Source organism: Schistocerca cancellata, chromosome 4, assembly GCF_023864275.1.
Source record: "Schistocerca cancellata isolate TAMUIC-IGC-003103 chromosome 4, iqSchCanc2.1, whole genome shotgun sequence".
NCBI classification, from domain to species: domain Eukaryota; kingdom Metazoa; phylum Arthropoda; class Insecta; order Orthoptera; family Acrididae; genus Schistocerca; species Schistocerca cancellata.
This window is the reverse complement of record NC_064629.1, coordinates 891,765,294-891,786,842: the sequence shown is the minus strand read 5'-3', so window position 1 is coordinate 891,786,842 and position 21,549 is coordinate 891,765,294. Positions and strand designations below refer to the sequence as shown.

Here is a 21,549-nt window from a genome sequence, read left to right as displayed (position 1 = left end):
GTACTGTGGCCTCCAGCCTCAGTCTCCACATATGAAGAGACTGAGTCAGCATTCTGATTTTTATTCCATAGTGTAAGGCATTCCCCACACTGACAAAGCAGAAATTGAGCTGCAACTGCCATGGCACATCTGATTCTTGTAACACATGCATGTAATGGAGCTGCAAACACCTACACTTTTCTCTGCCAGATAGTGCTGTGACAGCTTTTCCATTGAGCACCTTTTTCTGCATACTGTCTCCTGACTGCTGCAGACCATGTTTTCTGCTGTGGTGCTGTAGAACTATGCCGCTGCACTATGCATGTGTTCTTGATGCACACATGAGAAGACTTTTTGGCTAAATACTTTGATAGTTTCATGTCTTTTATGCTCATATTGCTAACTGACAACTAACTAGTAATCTTTTTATTATTGGTTATATTTTTTATTATTTGAATTATATAACTCATTCACTGAGTTTGCATGGAAAAATGTAATCACTGGCTACTTTACATCTGGTGTGCTTTATTTAATACACCACTGCTTAAGAAATGTCACTAGCATATCAAAATTGCTTTTATAGCTGAAAGCAATGTCATATTTATTTCCAGTCATGACTAACTAGATTTTAAATAGTGGAGGTGTGCCATGCCAAGCTGAATCATCACAGACAGATATGTGTCAATCCAACTTAATTTTTTCATTTGCTGGCACAGTTAATGCTAATTCTTCTGTATAGGCATCAGTTAATTGCCAGAAGGCCATTTCTTACCTACAGTCATGGTTTTGGGGCTTTGAAATGTTGGGTCAGCTGGATACATCCTACTGTCTTTTTTATGTTCATCACTGTACTCACCATCATTCACTGTCACATTCTCAGAAGATACTGATACAGGTAATTGTGCACTGTCATGAATATGCCTTAAAGAGTATGGGGAACTAGTATATTGCACTTTTTTGTGATTCCAGCTATTTTTGGTGTAACAGAAATAGGAAACTGTTGTGCATCCACTGGTTCTCTCCATACCATGTAAACAGCAAAGAACACAGCCTGTCAATAACATGACACATGTGACACAATGGGGGGTATCTGCCCTGGGCGGCAATTTCAGGGGATGCCAAATTAATATTGATGAAGAAAAAAACTTTGTTTTACAAAGTGCCTTGAATCCAACGCATTGTTGGTCTATTGATTATTCACATGATTTTGAAACACATCCCAATTAGTTTTTGAACACTCTGAACACATTCTAAGTTGATTTCTGAATGAATCAGAAGCTGATTTTTGAATGTGTGCATAGTGTGTGTAATGTCTCTGCCAGGGGAATCGCTCTTGCATCTAGAAATAAAAAACTTTCCCACACACAATGGGACAGGTCATATGAGCTGAGACAAATAAACCTGAGTGGGTGAATGCCAATCACTGTTTGCTTATGTGGTTGACTGAGTGTGCAAATGATCAATGTTGTTATAATTATTAGTAAAATCCATAGATTCAGACTACCAGAATGGAAACAAATGACTAACCAGTATAACAGGTACATATTAATCTTCTCAGTGTATCCAAGAAAATGAAATTCCAAGTACTTTGACAGAAAATTTTTTGCCAGATTGCTACACTACTAAGGGCCACATCTACAGTCCCTGGTTAGCAACTGCTTAAGTTTTATTTTTGGAATAGCATGGCAAATGTGTTTTATGAACACATAACAACACCTAACCAGAAAATAAATGCAGGGCAACTAGACTGGTATTTCTGGCAGGGTCAGTGAAGTTATCCCGGGAATAAGTTTTGTGAATGGCAGGAATTGTTACAGAAGTAGTGTTGACAAGATTGTTTGTTGAGAAAAAATTGAGATATTACACAACTTATGTAGAAGATTATGATGATTATATAAAAATTTCATACTATTACTTTTTGATCTCAAGCTTGGGAAACTGGAGTGTATGAATGAAATGTGAAACTACATCCCAAGATAAAAGTTGTTGCCTGCAGTAGGCCTAATATACACTCCTGGAAATTGAAATAAGAACACCGTGAATTCATTGTCCCAGGAAGGGGAAACTTTATTGACACATTCCTGGGGTCAGATACATCACATGATCACACTGACAGAACCACAGGCACATAGACACAGGCAACAGAGCATGCACAATGTCGGCACTAGTACAGTGTATATCCACCTTTCGCAGCAATGCAGGCTGCTATTCTCCCATGGAGACAATTGTAGAGATGCTGGATGTAGTCCTGTGGAACGGCTTGCCATGCCATTTCCACCTGGCGCCTCAGTTGGACCAGCGTTTGTGCTGGACGTGCAGACCGCGTGAGACGACGCTTCATCCAGTCCCAAACATGCTCAATGGGGGATCCGGAGATCTTGCTGGCCAGGGTAGTTGACTTACACCTTCTAGAGCATGTTGGGTGGCACGGGATACATGCGGACGTGCATTGTCCTGTTGGAACAGCAAGTTCCCTTGCCGGTCTAGGAATGGTAGAACGATGGGTTCGATGACGGTTTGGATGTACCGTGCACTATTCAATGTTCCCTCGACGATCACCAGTGGTGTACGGCCAGTGTAGGAGATCGCTCCCCACACCATGATGCCGGGTGTTGGCCCTGTGTGCCTCGGTCGTATGCAGTCCTGATTGTGGCGCTCACCTGCACGGCGCCAAACATGCATACGACCATCATTGGCACCAAGGCAGAAGCGACTCTCATCGCTGAAGACGACACGTCTCCATTCGTCCCTCCATTCACGCCTGTCGTGACACCACTGGAGGCGGGCTGCACGATGTTGGGGCGTGAGCGGAAGACGGCCTAACAGTGTGCGGGACCATAGCCCAGCTTCATGGAGACGGTTGCGAATGGTCCTCGCCGATACCCCAGGAGCAACAGTGTCCCTAATTTGCTGGGAAGTGGCGGTGCGGTCCCCTACGGCACTGCGTAGGATCCTACGGTCTTGGCGTGCATCCGTGCGTCACTGCGGTCCGGTCCCAGGTCGACGGGCACGTGCACCTTCCGCCGACCACTGGCGACAACATCGATGTACTGTGGAGACCTCATGCCCCACGTGTTGAGCAATTCGGCGGTACGTCCACCCAGCCTCCCGCATGCCCACTATACGCCCTCGCTCAAAGTCCGTCAACTGCACATACGGTTCACGTCCACGCTGTCGCGGCATGCTACCAGTGTTAAAGACTGTGATGGAGCTCTGTATGCCACGGTAAACTGGCTGACACTGACGGCGGCACTGCACAAATGCTGCGCAGCTAGCGCCATTCGACGGCCAACACCGCTGTGCCGTGCGTGTGATCATTGCTTGTACAGCCCTCTCGCAGTGTCCGGAGCAAGTATGGTGGGTCTGACACACCGGTGTCAATGTGTTCTTTTTTCCATTTCCAGGAGTGTACATTGGTACTTCGTGAATTATGTTCTGTCGTGTTATTTATGTACATGAAGTAGATAAAATTATCATTTGTGCCAAAACAGTCTCATTTATTTTGCATGTATAACAAGTGCTGCAATATTAGAAAGGCTTATCTCATTTTATCTGGCAAACAGTGATGAAGCAGATGTAATCAGATCAAGAAACAACGCCAGATTTGGGTACTATTCATATTAACAGCTTTTTCAGTATTAGATGATGACATTTTGATTTTTCATGTAGCGAATTTTCTGGCGAACTTTGTTGAGGTAATAGATACTTTCACAGAAAGTAAAGCTACACTGCAAACTAAGGATTGAAGAAATGTGTACTGTCTTGCTTGTATCTTGCCTTTTCTGGTATTATGATTTCTGTATTTAATTTTGTGTCACACATAAGAGAAAGTTATCAGTTAATAGGCAATAAAGAGTGAAAATTTTCTGGAGGGATCTTATTCACCCAGCTACAAATATCCCACCCCATATTAATTGTGAGGGTTTTTTTTTTTTTTTTTTTTTTTTTTTTTTTTTTTTTTTTTTTTTAAAAGGCGGTAGGATGTTAAACCATCTGACTGGGAGCAGGAGAGGCACCATGGGAAACTTCATTTCCACTGTTCTGAATATAGGTTTGATGGCTTCCATTACAAAATTTACATGTTTGAATTCTGCAGAGCAAAATACAGTAGTAACATGTGATGCAAAAATGCTGTGTGAAGAGGCATGGCTCTGCACTTTGGCACACTTAATACCAAGCAACATGTCTTATATTTCCTTGAACATATATGTTTTGTATATCAAACTCTTCAGAAATATGTGCACAACAAAATAAACATATTTGTTGAAGAATGTTTGACACTCAAAAAAAGGGGGGGGGGTGGGGGAACTATAAAGTTTTTGCCCTGGTTTGGAAATACAGTAGATCTGGGGCTGCCAAACATGACTCACATTCCACAACCACAGCTTTATTTCCATCAGTATCTCATTTCCCACCTTCCAATCTTCACAGAAATTCACCTACAACATTGTGGGACTTGCATTCTTGGAAGAAAGGACACTTGAGAACGATTGTTTCCACATTGAATTTTCAGTCTGCAGTGGAGTGAATGCTGATTTGAAACTTCCTGGAAGTTTAAAAGTGTGTGTCAGACCAGCACTTGAACCTTGGACCATTGCCTTTAATGGGGAATGCTCTACCAACTGAGCTATCCACACATGACTCTCAACCTGCCCTCACTGCTTTCCTTCACTAGTACCTTACCTCCTCCCTTCCAAACTTCATGGGAAGTTCTCCTGGAACCTTGCAGGAGTGGAGTGTATCAGGCAGTGTCATACTGGACTGATTCCATTCATCATTGTGTGGGTAGTTACAATCTACAATGACAAAGTTTGTTCAAGTGATCTCAACAGTGCGGTATGCATAAGTATCATGAATTCCACCTATTCTTGGCATGACCAGTGTTCAGCAGCTGGGGAGTCAGACAAGGAATGCTTGTTTTTGGCCAAAGATGCTACTATATGTACTGTCCCCTTCTTCACAGTAATTTATCTCACCAGTTTCTAAGGCAGCACTTGGAACAGATCAACAACTAAGAAATATATGGTGAATGTGCAAGAAGTACCATGACCTGGCATACTGTACTTCAAAAGTACATTAACCACAGCTCTGTTTAAGAAACAAGATACAGAAAAACTACGTCTTTTATTTTTGGCCAAAAGAATCATTTCTAACTAGGAACCACACTGGAAAGTGCATTTTTATATATTATGGAGGCAAAAAAGTTGACAACATGGAAAATATCTCCTACAATATACACTGTCTAACAAAAATACTGAACATCTAGAAGGGGAGGAGGAAATAAAATGTAACTTCATGGGCTGAGAGAATATGTGATGTTATTTTCCTGATTGCAAAATCAAGCCAAATTTATGAAGAACTTGGCAGTATGAGCCCACTTATCAGTATACATCCCCTTGGCATGGATGCAAGCACTGATTCAGGTGGGAAGGGAGTCATAAAGCCATTGTGTCCTCTCCTGAGGCTAGTGGGCCCATAGCTATTGTAACTGGTCCTTGATATCCTTGATACTGGCTCTGGTACAGTGTTGACATTAAAGCTGGTCCCACACATGTTCTATCTGGGACAGATGTGGACAACTAATCATTTACATACTTACCAATGTTGTGTAGATGTATGAGGGTAATCCCAAAGGTAAGGTCTCCTATTTTTTATAAGTACATAGATCTGTCTATTTCTTCAATAGTTTGCATCAGTTTACAGCTTGAACATTTATCTATTTTTTGACATAATCAACATTTCTGTTGATGCATTTTTGTAGACGATGTCGCAGTTTTTGTATGCCTTTGTCATACTAGCTCACTGCCATTATGTTCAGAAAGTTATGAACCTCTTCTTTCACCTGATCATTGGAGCTGAATTGCTTTCCAGCCAAATGTTCTTTTAACCTCGGGAACAGGTGATAGTCACTGGGCACCAAGTCAGGACTATAGGGTGGGTGGGTGACTAAGTTCCACTGAAACTGTTGCAGGAGAGCAACGGTTTGCCGAGCAATGTGTGGGTAATCGTTGTCATGGAGAATGTGTATGCCCTTGCTCAACATTTTTCTTCTCCAGTTCTGAATTTCATGTTTGAGCTTTTTCAGAGTCTCACAGTACCTGTCAGTGTTAATTATGGTCCCAGCAATTCAGCTCTGAACAGCATGGCGGAATGCTGGTATGACACGGGCATATAAAAACTGCCACAGCGTCTACAAAAATGCATCGACAGAAATTGTGATTATGTCGAAAAATAGATAAATGTTCAAGCTGTAAACTGATTTAACCCATTGTAGAAATAAACAGGTCTATGCACTTGCAAAAAAATAGAAGACCTTAATTTTGGGATTACTCTCATACAAAGTTACATCAACATCCAACAAGGTCTTTTGGGTGCTTCACTTTTTTTTGTCAGGCAGTGTATTTGGGAGCTCTCAGACATATTTAGTATACTTATTAAATTCATTAAATCCACAGTAGTGCACTGACTCACAAAACCCTGAAGATTGGACTTTTGAATTCCTCTTCTATCTCTGTTTTTTATAAGTGTTTTCAAATATTACTGAATTATTTCAATTGCCATAATAAACACAACCTCTTATGCTTTTAACAACTGCATAATTTATTGTGAAGAAAATAATTTCAGTATGTTCACTTGAAATCCAGTAGTGGTTGAACAACAAACTCCGTTGGACAACATAATGAATACTGTAAATAATGTATAAAATAATATCAAGCTGTAAGTTGTCATAATCAATACGATGAATATTTCTGCTTACCTGGCCTCTGGTTTAGAACAGTAACAGCCACAAGTTTCTCATCAAAGTTCAGGTAGAAGTGTCCAGTAGCATTCATTTCTTTATCTTTTAATACTGACCCATTTACTTTGTACTCTGGATACTTCCCAAAATATTTACCCTTCAGGAAAGACAGCTCATCCTGTGCTCTTTTCTGAAATAAGGTGAGCACAACAATTAGATTCACTAGTTAAATTTATAGTGAAAAACAGAAAATTCACAGGAAAATAAAATTTGAACCAGGGGTGAAAGATCTATGAGTCTTTACAATCCAATTCAATTCAAAATTTTTTATTAATATTATTCTAAATTGAGCTATCTAAGCAAGACTACTATTTACAGGTTTATTTGATTTGCAAAACACAAGGTGAAAATTACCCAGCTGTCAGTAAAAAGACTTTGAGAAAAAGAGCATGCTGCAGTTTTCAGAGTGCAAATGTGTTATTGATGTTACCAGCCCATGAAATCAAACAAAGTCCACAAATTAAGAAAACCACTGAATTTCTTTCCCTTCACTTATTTCTCACACCTCAGAAACATCACACAATTGATGGTGAGTTACATTTACATTGAACCCTTTGACATTGCAAAAATTACAGGAAGTAGGGTTGCTTATTTTATGAACCATTCCATTTCCCTGTTATGAAAAGGAAACATGAACATATGAGATTCTTTGTGTGCTGACACAAGGAGGATCTGTATATGCTAAACAGTAAATGGAAACAAGCTAAGCACTGCAAATAATCATATTTTCTGTTTCTTTGCTAATCACTTAACTTTTTGTTACATCTATGTTAAAGTTTATTGTAAGGAGTATGTAAACAAAAACAGAAAGTATAAACAGGGTTGTGTAAATTGCTGTTTATCAAAATTCCCATATAATGAATGAAGCACATAAATCTTATGAGACTTACAGATACAAAGGAGAATGAACACGCATCAAAAAAAAGTTTTGCATCACTCGGATCCCAGAACTCCTGAAGATAGACGTTTACTGTGGATATTGTATCACAGACACAGTCCCTTTGACTGTTCAGAGATGCCACTAAACCTGACCAAAGATGTAAGCAATCATGCATAAGCAGCACCTATTAGGCAGAGAGGATCCAATAGCCAATCAGTTCCAGTCATTCCACCAGGAAGAAGGTATGCGGCTCATGTTGTCTGTAGTCCAGCAATGCCTAGGTGGTCAGTACCTGGTTCGATCATGTCTGCATTGTTACTTTGTGCCAGGAAGGGCTCTCAACAGGGGAAGTGTCCAGGTGTCATGGAGTGAATCAAAGCGATGTTGTTTGGACATGGAGGAGATACAGAGAGACAGGAACTGCCGATGACATGCCTCGCTTAGGGCACCGATGGGCTACTGCTGCACTGGATGACCGCTGCCTACGGATTATGGCTCAGAGGAACACTGACAGCAACGACACCATGTTGAATAATGCTTTTAATGCAGCCACAGGATGTCATGTTATGACTCAAACTGTGCGCAATAGGCTGCACGATGCTCATCTTCACTCCCGACATTCATGGTGAGGTCCATCTTTGCAACCACAACACCATGCAGTGTGGTACAGATGGACCCAACAACACACCGAATGGACTGCTCAGGACTGGCATCATGTTTTCTTCACCGATGAGTATCGACTATGCCTTCAACCAGACAATCGTCAGAGACGTGGTTGGAGGCAACCCAGTCAGGCTGATCAACTAAGACACATTGTCCAGTGAGTGCAGCAAGGTAGAGGTTCCTGCTGTTTTGGAGTGGCGTGATGTCGGGCCAATGTACGGCAGTGGTGGTCATGGATGGCACCATAACAGCTGTTTGATATGTGGATACCATCCTCTGACTGATAGTGCAACCATATCGGCAGCATATTGGTGAGGTATTCATCTTCATTAATGACAATTTGTGCCCCCATCGTGCACATCTTGTGAATGACTTGCTTCAGGACAACGACATTTCTCAACTAGAGGGGCCAGCATGTTCTCCAGACATGACCCCTATCGAACATGCCTGGGATAGATTGAAAAGGGCTGTTTATGGACAACGTGACCCACCATTGACTCAGAGGGATCTACACCAAATCGTTGTTGAGGAGTGGGACAATCTGGACCAACAGTGCCTTGATGAATTTTTGGATAGTATGCCATGACAAATAGAGGCATGCATCAATGCAAGAGGAGGTGCTATTGGGTATTAGAGGTACCAGTGTGTACAGCGTACCAGTGTGTACAGCAATCTGGTCCACCAGCTCTGAAGGTCTCACTGTATGGTGGTACAACATGCAAAGTGTTATTTTCATGAGCAATAAAAAGGGCAAAAATGATGTTTTTGTTTATGTCTATTCCAACTTTCTGTACAGCTTCCGGAACTCTTGGAACTGAGGTGATGCAAACCTTTTTTTGATATGTGTATAGTGCAACAAAATTATGTACCCCTCAGACAGCCGTCACTTGTCAAAACATTTTTTCAGTACTCTGAACAGTTCACATCTTTCTTTTCTGTTGGTAAGCCAGTATCTGACCTGTAACCCATTTAGGCTTCATTTGTTTTGTGTCCACAGAAAGTTAGTTTTTTTCTTTACATACAGTTCCTTACTGAACCTCAAGCAATAAGTAAAATCATATGCTGTTACTTTTTTTCATTTTCTTAGATGCTTCCTATATTTTTTCTCTACAGTATTTCAGAAAGTTCCTTTTTTGTTATTTCTCTCTGACATATTTAAATATCCAGATATGACTATCGTATTGCAGTGTCTAAAGGGTGGAAGACATATCTATGTGTAATGTTCCATGGACAACAAGCTCATTAGAGAAAGAGCACATGTGGATGTAGATGTAGATACTCAGAATCCAGAAGGATTGTGAGGAAAATGTAAATGTGGGTGGCTGGATGGGTATTTGAACTGCTGTCATCCTGAATCCAGTGTCTTAATTTAGTACTACAAAATAAGAACTCACAATAAATAAGAATTTGGACTTGTAAACATCCTGGCATAGCCTTATTTATTTACTGTTTTCTGGTTAATATTTGGTTGTTCAGTCTTAACTTTCTGTGCCCTGAGATGTTTCCTCCTGGTGTTGTTAGGAGTAGGTTTTGTTATAGTTTTTAATATTACTATTGCTATTACTACTATCCTACTGCTGCTGCTACTACTTCTACTACTACTATTGTTTCTGTCATGGTCAGTACAACATAACTGTGACAAAATTTGATTGTGATGATAAAGTCACCACACTGAACACATAACCTTTGTAAAACAGGATAAAAGTCCCATTATATGTTCTGTATGACATGTTATACATAAGGTACTCGGTAAAAGAAGAAAAGAAAAAAATAATTTTTTATTGACATTATGTTTTGGAGTGAAATGATTCTGCCACCAGGAGGCTTCAGTGTATGTGTATATTTTGTTGGTAATTTGTGGCATTGTTGTTTGGACACAGGTGACTTTTCCACACCTGTGTGTAAATTGCATGCATCACTTTTCATAAACTAGTATTAGTAGTCAACACTGCTTATGCAACATCAGTTCATGAGATGGAATAAGCATGTATGATACATTAACTGAATACTCAAGATGATGGAAGTAGCATACTCCAGAAGTCTGTGGCAACATGTATTTAAGAACATGTAATAAATAACACAATAAGCTCACAGTTGATCAGAGCATAATGAATACAAAAATTATCAAAATTGTTGGTATAAGGTAGAATTGTAATCAGGCATATATGAGGAAATGAGCTGCAAAAAAATATCCATATAGAAAAGTAAGTTCTCTGGGGAAAGTGGATCTCATTGAGAATCTGCAAATACATTACTGAGAATGCCTTACTTTCACATAAGATGGTGAGGACCCAATTGAGGCATTCCTCACACTGGTACAAAACACACTGCAACTGCTGCAGCATTTCTGAATTTTGTGACATGTGGCGTGTGATGGAGCTGCCCATACTGACACATTTGCCTCCCAGGTGGTGCCGCAGTATATTTGGAGCTATGCAGTATTTCTGTTGCACTGCTACCCAGTTTCAACAGACTATGTTTTCTGTTACACTGCCTCACATCCATGTTGCTGCACTCTGTGTGATTACTTGAAATGCGTACGAGAATTAAACTGTTCTCAAACTATTTTCATGAAAGTGTATGGTTAAAAAAAATAATAATTTCATGTCCTATACTGACATCTCCACTTTACAACTGACTAGCAACTGTTTCATTATTGGTCATAGTTCTTATGCTTTGATGTAACTAAACCATTCATTGAAATTGCATTGAAAAATGCAGTCACTGGCCACTTTCTATCTGGTTCACTTTAGATAATATATTACAGAACAAGAAATGTAGCTAACACACTGAAGTCACTATTTAAGCTGAAAGCATAGTTATATCTATGTTCAGCCTACCATAAATAGATTTTAAATAGTGAAGGTATGTCATGTCACATTGCCCTCAAAACAGTGGAAAAAGACTATCAATTTGATGTGGTATATTTCCCTATACAATAGATATTCCACCTTGTTATCTGCAGTGTGAAAGCCTTATTCACAAAACACCATCCAGTTACAATTATTGCTAGCATAATGTCAACAGCAGTTCAAAAAATTGAGTATATATAGATGATTTTATGTTCAGTACATACACATTCTAATCTGGAAGGGACATTAAAAAGATAGAATCATGTACGATTGTTTGTTTCTTTTACTGATGCAATTTACAACAGATCATATCAGCTTTCAACTAAGTGATGAAAAAGAATTTAAGGTAATTGAAATAGCCAGTGGTTTTTTTTGGGGGGCTACTGATTCACAATTACTCATAGCCAGTTTACAATGAGATACTAAGTTGACGTAAAATAAATGCAAGTTATTCTGACATAAATATAAACCATTTATTATCTTGATAAACCTGTGACAGTATTGGTATCTTTCTAAATTTATTTCACACAGCAGCTTTCATGTTTTTTATCCCACTAACATGTATTTTTATAATGTCTTTGGGATTAACTGAAAAACCTTTTAATTTGGCCACTATAGTTTTTGATATGAGGCTGAACATCTCATGTACATATGAGTCAGCTCTCCTTGTTTTGTTCATTTTCTAGCATAGTTAACAATATTAATTTTTCATATACAGGCAGTGGCTCATTCCCAATAGGCCATTTTCCCCTACAATCATGCCTGTTTCTGCAGAAAGCTATAGTTTTGAAATACTGGGCCAGCAAGTAGATATCGTTTTCTCTCTTCTGTGTTCCTTTCTGTATTCATCTTCATTAAACACCTTCTTAAGAGTCACCACTATTGTACAAACAACTGTTCAGTTAGGAATAGGCCATATAATGGATGGAGAATTAATATATTTCACAATTCTTGTTTTGATTTTGAGGTGATTCCTACAATTTTTTGTGAGACAAAAATAGTGACCTGCCATGTGATCATTTTGTTCTCTCAAAATCATGGAAACAGCAAAGGACAAGAGGTGTGATCCTGTCACCCAGACTGTCAGTGGTGATGTATGTAAAAAAGTATACATCTGGTAACTTTCTTATACTGGTCACCAACCTTACACCCAAAATGAAATTCATAGCAGTTCTTTACAATAGGATTAATTTCCTTAAAAGCATTAACTCTCCACATATGTATTAAATTTACTCTCCACAGATATAAAAAAAAAGGAACTTGTGCTATTCACACAGGTAGAAAACATTTGGGCATGTCTATCCAGGACTGTTGCTAAACCTCCAGTATTTTATGGAGGCAGATTTCTGAATTAATGGTCACATAGAATAATTCTTTACGTTAGATTATATTTACTTTCATTCCAATTGATCCATAGTGAGGAGGTACTCCAGGATGTATAACATGTTAAAAAAAACAATAATACATGACAAATGTTTACAACTAAAACAAATAACAAATAAGCTAATGTACCTTCTGAATGATCATGTGTGGTATTTTTTTTTTAAAAGGATACTATATCACTATATGACAAGATCATTTTACAACACTCATTTACTAATATTACATTAACGCAATGAATTTAAAATTGAAAAAAAAAAGTTTTTTTTTATTTATACGGTAATAAATATATAATAGAACTACTACAATATATATATATATATATAGGATACTGTAATTTATAAAGTCCAAGGCCCTTGACTGATCGCAAAATGTACCAGTAGCCATTGATTTTTTTCTATCAGATTAAGAAAATCCTTACGGTGTGTGAGTAGATAGCCTTCTCAATATCAGAACCCTTTAGAAATCTGTACTGTGATGTTGACTGTATATTACTTGTTGTCAGCTGGCTAAGAAGCAGAATGACTATATATCATCTTTTCTAAAATTTGTAAGAATGCTGGCAAGAGTGAACTATGGTGGTATTTTGTTATCTCCTTTCATAAATAAAGGCTTGATTTCAGCATATGTCAGCCATTCCAGAAATGTTCCACTAATAAATGACTGGTTACACAAGTAACTGAGTAAACTCAGAAGCACTCTCTTTAATTAATTGTGTTGATATATTATAATAACACTAGAATTTTTTTATTGTAAATGTTTTATGGTGGACATTACTCCTGCTGGTGTAGTGCAACTCATGTACATAGTACTGAAGTTATTTGTAATGACTAGTCTGAGATATTCCATGGCAGCATGTACGGAACCTGACAAACCCCTTTTATGTAACATTTATGAAATTCTTTTTAAAAAGTTGTGCAACAATACACACATCTGTTATGAATGTATTATTTACTCTTAATGCTGCCTGTTCCTCTTCAGTACCAGTCTCTTGCTTCATTATAAACCATATTGTCTGTAGTTTTCTATCTGATGTGACCATCTTTTTCTCTTGAAACATTTGCTTTGATGTCTGTATTAATATCTGTAATATTTTGCAGTGTGTCTTATATTGAAAAAACTTAGAGAAATGGAATCTGAAGTTGACTGAAGAATGATTCTACTACCACCAACATAAATTTTGCATGAGGACCATAAAGATAAGAGAAATTAGGGCTTATAAGATATTCTCCCTCACTCTGTTAGTGAGTGGAATAGGAAGGGAATGAATAGTACTTGTACAGGGTACCCTCCACCATAAACCGTGCGATGGCTTGCAGAGTATGCATGCTGGTGTAAGAAACATCAAAACTTTTTCTCCTTTTCGTTTTGTCTTACAAGGTACCTTTATTCCATGAATAATCCATGGATTCTTGTAGGCTTTGGTCTAATCAGTGTTAGTTTTGAGGAAAAACAGTGTTCAAATGAAATAATGATTAATAATATTTTGCATATGTGAGTGCAATTAGCCATTGTTGACTGCCATCATCTGCTGTTACTACCATCCCATGGTGGAAGACTGCTACACATCTTCTTCAGCACTGGAATCCAAATTTCATTCAATTTCACACCCTCCTCCATCCTATTGAAATTCCTGGGTTGTTTCACAATCTCTACGGCCTCTCTGTATAGCCTTTCATGGTATCCACTTGTGGCTGCCAGTGCTTGAGTCCCATGAAAATGAATGTGGTGGTCTCCTGGCTGTAAAGCATGTTTCGCAACAGCTGATCTGTACAGGGTACCCTCCACCATAAACCGTGCGATGGCTTGCAGAGTATGTATGCTGGTGTAAGAAACATCAAAACTTTTTCTCCTTTTCGTTTTGTCTTACAAGGTACCTTTATTCCATGAATAATCCATGGATTCTTGTAGGCTTTGGTCTAATCAGTGTTAGTTTTGAGGAAAAACAGTGTTCAAATGAAATAATGATTAATAAAATTGGTGTCTTTCATTCATGCTATGAGCAGTGTATATTTCATACCTGTTCATGTCTTTGATGATTTCCATTAAATGATCAATTTTTGGCTTATTGACTACCCTCTTGAACTCAGATTTAGTAGCTTTCATATCCTGTACAGTATTAACATTTAACAAACGGTACTGCATATAACACTCTGAGAAGCCATTGAGTATTGGTTTTGTGATATAATTCTGTTCATTAGTAGACATAAACTCCATCCACATGCCATGGTGGGCCCATTGGTACCAATAGGCTGCTGCGTCATCTTCTACCAATTGCATCATTGAATTCTGTGTGGGTGTGCCTGAGGTCATCACACTGCTCTCTGGGTGATTTTCAGATTTTGTGACCTGGAGCTGCTACTGATTGATCAAGTAACTGCTCACTTGGCATCACAATGCTAAATTCACACTGGACCAATCTTTCCACCATGGAAAAATCATTGGCAGTACCAGAAATCGAAACCAGGTTCCCCACATGGCAGTCAGCTATGGAGGTTGACTTCTTTCATGAAGTCTTCTATAAAGATATTATCAATGATTGTTTTGAAGAAGTGAACTACTATAGTTGGGAAGTTTACAGTAGAAATAAAGTCGAGTGATAGTTTTTGACTATAATAAATTTTTATTGAAAGAGTGATTACGAAAATCTACATTGCAATCAGCATTACGTCTTCATTTCTTTGCAGTTAAATAGACCAATAGAGCTTCAAGGTGATTTATGAACAGATTAAAATTACCTGCAGGTGCTCAGCATAAACTTACTAATATGAAGGATTTATTAAGAAATTTTACTTTTGTCTAACATTCTACCATATGCAGCTCTAGGCAAAATGTATGGATTTTCATTCTTAAATTTATGACAGTTCTTGATGAATATGCCAACTCCTACTTTCTCTGTTTCTGCTCTACAAAACTGAGATGCTAACCTAAATCCTGTGACAGTTCACCCATTTATACTGGTGGCCACATGATGTTCGGACAGGCAGATAATATCAACTTGGTTTGATGACTCTAACTCATCAACTGTGATAAGCAGTTCAATAATTTTACTTTTTAGTCCTCAAATATTTTGATGTAATATAAACCGCTGGCACTTCACTGAGATGAAATTGGATGGACATAAAATTTCTGCTGATTGCTGAAAATTTTTACAGGGTGCCATTTAAAAAAGTCATACCACTGTTCATGTCTTTGTGAAATATATAATAGAGGGAAACATTCCACGTGGGAAAAATATATCTAAAAAGAAAGATGATGAGACTTACCAAACAAAAGCGCTGGCAGGTCGATAGACACACAAACAAACACAAACATACACACAAAATTCAAGCTTTCGCAACCAACGGTTGCCTCATCAGGAAAGAGGGAAGGAGAGGGAAAGACGAAAGGATTTGAGTTTTAAGGGAGAGGGTAAGGAGTCATTCCAATCCCGGGAGCGGAAAGACTTACCTTAGGGGCAAAAAAGGACAGGTAAACACTCGCACACACACACATATTGATCCGCATATACACAGACACAAGCAGACATGAAAATGACATTTTCATGTCTGCTTGTGTCTGTGTATATGCGGATGGATATGTATGTGTATGCGAGTGTTTGAAGGAAATTAAAATGTTATGGTGTAACATGAAATGCAGGAAAACGGTTCAAATTCTACAGCTCTGACAGGAAACAAAAGGTGTCAATAGGAAAGAGATGTCTATAAAACTATGAGGCATCATCCAACAGGAACGTAATTATATGTGGTGTTGCATATGGTTCCATCTTACGAGGGGACAGCACTTACTCGTAATAACTGATTTCATCTCAATTTATGGTACATGCAAGGTTTGGTCAGAAATGAACATGGCAGAAGTGAGAGCTCCAAATGAACAGTGGTTAAAACAAGAAAATAGCATTTTTGGTGTGGGTTGAGCAAGACACTTGCCATGTATTGTAGCCTAGAACCCAGCAGTGGTTAGCACAGAAGAAAGAGTACAGAACAGTAATCCAAGAATTGGGGCATGAGCCCCTATGCAGAAAAATATTTATTTTATTATTTTCAATTTTTATGTAATCTGCATTGTGAATAAAACAAAATAATGGTAAATATATTGCATTTAGCATGATTTTTAATGAAAGGCTTTGAAAGGAATGGCAAGGTAAAATTTAGGAGTGCAAATAAATTTCCAGGGAGGGATTGTATGGCATACATGAGAATTTTTTATATAAATTTAGATACTTTTATTATTTTACAGTTGAGGATATGCATGTGCTGTGGTGATATTCATTTAAAAAACAGGGGAAGCAGTAATTTTCTTGGCATCTTTCAAATGTTATAAATGCAGGACTTTTACAGTTATATGGTTGTTTGAAAGTTACTGTGGAAAAAAAAAATTCACATACATAAAAAGTTGTCTCTTATCAAACAGTTTGGCAGTGAACCACACACAGTGCAAAATTTTGCCAAATATTTGTGAGGATAGCTGGTGATGTACAGTTAAATGTATTTTGATGCAATCATCTCAGGATATGATTTATTTTTTTCCTCTTTATAAGATAAGAGCAGTCTTGAATCTTTTTGATTAAATTCTTTACCTGATGATAAAAACAGGCATTGCAGGATTGCACTAATGGAGGGCATTTGAGTGGAATCCTATCTTGGAGATTTACTTGCAATTCCAAATTTTCATTTGCTTTTGTTTTCATATCTTTTATGAAAATCTTAACAAATACATTATACAGAGTATTACTTTGATTTCTTTGCATAGCAAGTAATGTAAAATCTGAAAAGAAATGAAGAAAAAGGTTTCTGCATAGGGACTCGAACTCAAACCCTTGGGATACCATTCTGTACCATTTCTGCTATGCTAACCACTATCTTGAGACCAGGCTAAAGTAAATGGCTCATGCCTCAGCGAGTCCACACCAAAAATATTATTTTTTTTCTATATGCTTAGCCATCTGGAGCTTGCACTTCTGTCACTTTCACTTCTCACCAAGTCCTGCATACCCTACAAATTTGGACAAAATCAGTGATGATGAGTAGGTGCAGTCCCATTGTTGGTGCCCTTACTACTTCTTGTGTATATTAATGACCTTTCATCAGTAAAATTACCGGTTGTTAAGTTTGATTTCTTCAAATATGTTAAAAACATTGAAATAAATAGCAAATAAAGCATAGTTTTAGAAAGAATGAAATTTTCATGACTTTAATAAATGGTTTCTAGCCCATTCTTTGTTACTAAATATGCAGTTAAGAACTTGTCAGAGGTTTCCCACCAGTGTTGTCTAAAATATGACAACTATCAGATTGAGGAAGTTAACAGTGTTAAATTCTTGGGATTATAGTTTGCTAATAAACTGAATTGGGTGGAGGACACTGCAAAACTGCTGAAGTGCTAAACAAATTATTATTTTCGATTTAAATGTTGTCAGAAATATGTGCTATAATAAGAAAAAAATAACAGCTTCACTTGCTTTCATTCCATAATGTCACACATAATTATTTTTTGGGGCAATTCATCAAGCCAAACTAAAGTTTTCATAGCCCAGAAACATATATCATAAATTATTTGTGGCATGAATTCAGGAATGTTCACTATAGGTCAGTATAAGGAACTATTGATACTAACTACTGCTTCCAAATAGATTTATTCCTTAAAGAAATTTGTCATAAAAATATATGTCATTTTCAAACCAACAACTCAGTTCATGGAATCAGTATCGGAAATAAAAATTGTTTTTACAAAGGTTTAAAAGACACTTACTTTCATCCAGAAAGATGTCCATAATTCAGGAACTCACAGTTTCAATAACTTGGTAGTAGGCATAACAAATTTACCTGCTAATTTTAAGTTCAATTTAAGAGGAGCCTAGATGAACTTATGGTTATACATTGGTAACAATATTGAATAATCTGATATTATGTTAGTTAAATGTTCCATAGATTATTTGAACAAGTCAGTTTAAAGGACATAAATATATGATTAACATTAATGAACATAATATTTTTTGGTCTTACTTATGCAGCTAAACTTACAAACTAATATTTCATATAGTAGTTTATTATTATTATTCTTTGCAAGCTAATAATTTTTAAATTAAAATTTGACCATGGGAGGATTTTTCCAGGCAAAATTATTTTAGGTTATATTTATAACTTACTTTGTTACCTGTCAAGATATTTTATGTTATTGGGCAAATGATAAAAAGTTTTTGTTGTTGCATACTGAACGCCTTCCTAAGCTACTGACAGTTTTAATAAGAGGTAATAAAGATCATTCTGTCCCATATTGTTGTAGATATGGACATAATTGTTTTTGTGATTGATTATGATTAGTGAATTGATTATGATGTATTAGCAAATATATGTGTTGTGATAATGCAGCTAAAAATGGTTCAAATGGCTCTGAGCACTATGCGACTTAACTTCTGACGTTATCAGTCGCCTAGAACTTAGAACTAATTAAACCTAACTAACCTAAGGACATCACACACATCCATGCCCAAGGCAGGATTCGAACCTGAGACCGTAGTGGTTGCCTGGTTACAGACTGTAGCACCTAGAACCGCATGGCCACTCCGGCCGGCAATGCAGCTAAAATGCCTAATTCTGTGAAGAGGTACCTACATTACAATCATGGGTGAACACCACATATTTCCTTACTACAGCCACATAAAGACAACAACATCAAAGTTCATTGGGCTGAAAGAATATTTCACTGGTTTCCTCAACACCACCTTCACAATTAATAAAATATTCTGGGCTATTATCTCATGGTCAAAGGGATTTTACATTAAAACCTGACAATTTGTCCCCATCTGTGGAGAACATTTTCAAGAAGGATTATAGCTTTGCTGAATGTCCAGTTCACACCCTGGCTCACTACTGACTGCAGCAAAATTCTGCTGCTGCGAGCTTCCATGCAGTGGCATGACATCACATGTTTTGCATATGTGAGTGCAATTAGCCATTGTTGACTGCCATCATCTGCTGTTACTACCATCCCATGGTGGAAGACTGCTACACATCTTCTTCAGCACTGGAATCCAAATTTCATTCAATTTCACACCCTCCTCCATCCTATTGAAATTCCTGGGTTGTTTCACAATCTCTACGGCCTCTCTGTATAGCCTTTCATGGTATCCACTTGTGGCTGCCAGTGCTTGAGTCCCATGAAAATGAATGTGGTGGTCTCCTGGCTGTAAAGCATGTTTCGCAACAGCTGATCTGTCAATCTCCCCTCTTCTGCACTTGCTCTTGTGCTCTGTGAGTCTTTTTTCACAGTTCTTTTTGTAGTACACACATACACCTCCCCACAAATACATGGAATCGTATAAATTCCAGTTTTTTCCAGTAGTTGGTGAGCACCCTTGGCCAATTTCAGATGATCTTGTATCTTCCGTGTGGGTGTGTAAATTACCGTGATGTTCTGCTTTCTAGCACATCAAGAAAATTTAAGATACAAGATCACCTAAGATGGGCCAAGGATACTCGCCAACTGCTGGAAAAAGCTGGAATTTATAGGATTCCACATGGTTGTGGAGATGTGCATGTGGGTACTACAACAAGAACTGTCAAAAAAGTATTAAGTATGCTTGTAATGGTTTCTCTAGGGGTGACTATTTTTTGTCTGGTGAGCATTATTAATTAATTCAGAGATATGCAGCTAGGATCACAACATGTCACTATAACCCATACAAAAGTATAGCAGATGTGCTCAGGGAACTTAAACAAGAATCACTGGAAGAAAAAAATGCCATTTTCAAAAGCCCTATTGTGTACCTGAAGAAGACTGGGCAACCATTATACTGTCATCAAATATCTTGTGCAGAAATCATGAGAATAAGATAAGACAGATTAGAGTATATACTGAGGCATGTGGATGTTAATTATTCCCTCCCTCAGTACACAAATGAAGTAATACAGGAAAGTAATAACATTGGTATGATGCTGTAGAGTTGTTTGATATAGATGTACATGTACCTAATAAAGCATGTCATGGTAGGGACACATCTTGGTATATAGCCTCTCTGAGGTAACTTTTTAAATAATAAAGACTATTGTATTACAAGTGTAAAACAAACCATGTGAGTATAGATAGAGAGATGCTAATGTAAAATCCACTTGACTATCAAAAGGTCAATAGGTGAAGTCTTCTATGACTACCATGGCAGAAACTTATTGAAAGAGCTCTCAGAAAACAAAAAAAGAAATTCTTGTCTTAGCTAAAGTCTGTCAGTAACACCAAAGGTAGAGTCCAGACACTCATGGATGACACATGTAGTAAAACGGAATGTATCAAACTATAATCAGAAATGCACATCTCTGCTTTCAAATGTTCTTTTGCAAAGTAATTTCTGTAAGTACTGTCCTAGTTTAATACTGGTAGCATTGAGAAACTACTGAAAGTGATAAAACTGAACAAAGCTTCAGGCTTTGATGGAATGATTATCAAATTCTATAAGGAATTGCATCTGAGTTACTTTCTTTTCCTCTCTTATGACCAGATACCACAACACACTTACCAAAAACAAAAAAAGTGTGACCAGCAAAAGAATCGGTGGGCAGACAACTCATGATTTCTTCATGTGACATGGATGAAGGCAATTAGGTAGTTGCAGTATATCTCAACTACCAAAAAGCATTTGACTCAGTATCACACCATTGTCTATTAATGAAATTACAATCATATAGCATCTTTTTAAAAAAAATGACAGGTTTGAGGATTTCTTGATAAGGAGGATGCAGCATGTGAATTTGGCTGCAGAGTCATCAATAGATGTTGAAGTTATATCATGAGCACACCAGGAAAGTATTTTGGGATCCTTGCTGTTTATGTTGTATATAAATGACCTGTCAGACAATGTTAATGGTAACCTCAGATATTATGCAGATGACGCAGTTGCATATAATGAAGCCTTGTCTGAAAAAACTGTACAAATATACAGACACACGCTACTTGTGCAAACATTGGTAAATTGCTTCAGAAGTTCAGTAACATACAATTTT

General features: G+C 37.7%; 1 protein-coding gene across 1 annotated transcript in view; it reads right to left on the bottom strand.

The window, feature by feature from the left end:
- The window catches only part of LOC126185051 (uncharacterized), a 707,909-nt gene that overhangs the window by 215,728 nt on the left and 470,632 nt on the right, over positions 1-21,549 (bottom strand). Inside the window, exon 51 of the mRNA XM_049927806.1 lies at positions 6,737-6,908. Coding sequence (XP_049783763.1) covers positions 6,737-6,908 — 172 coding nt within the window. The remainder of the gene's footprint in view (positions 1-6,736; positions 6,909-21,549) is intronic.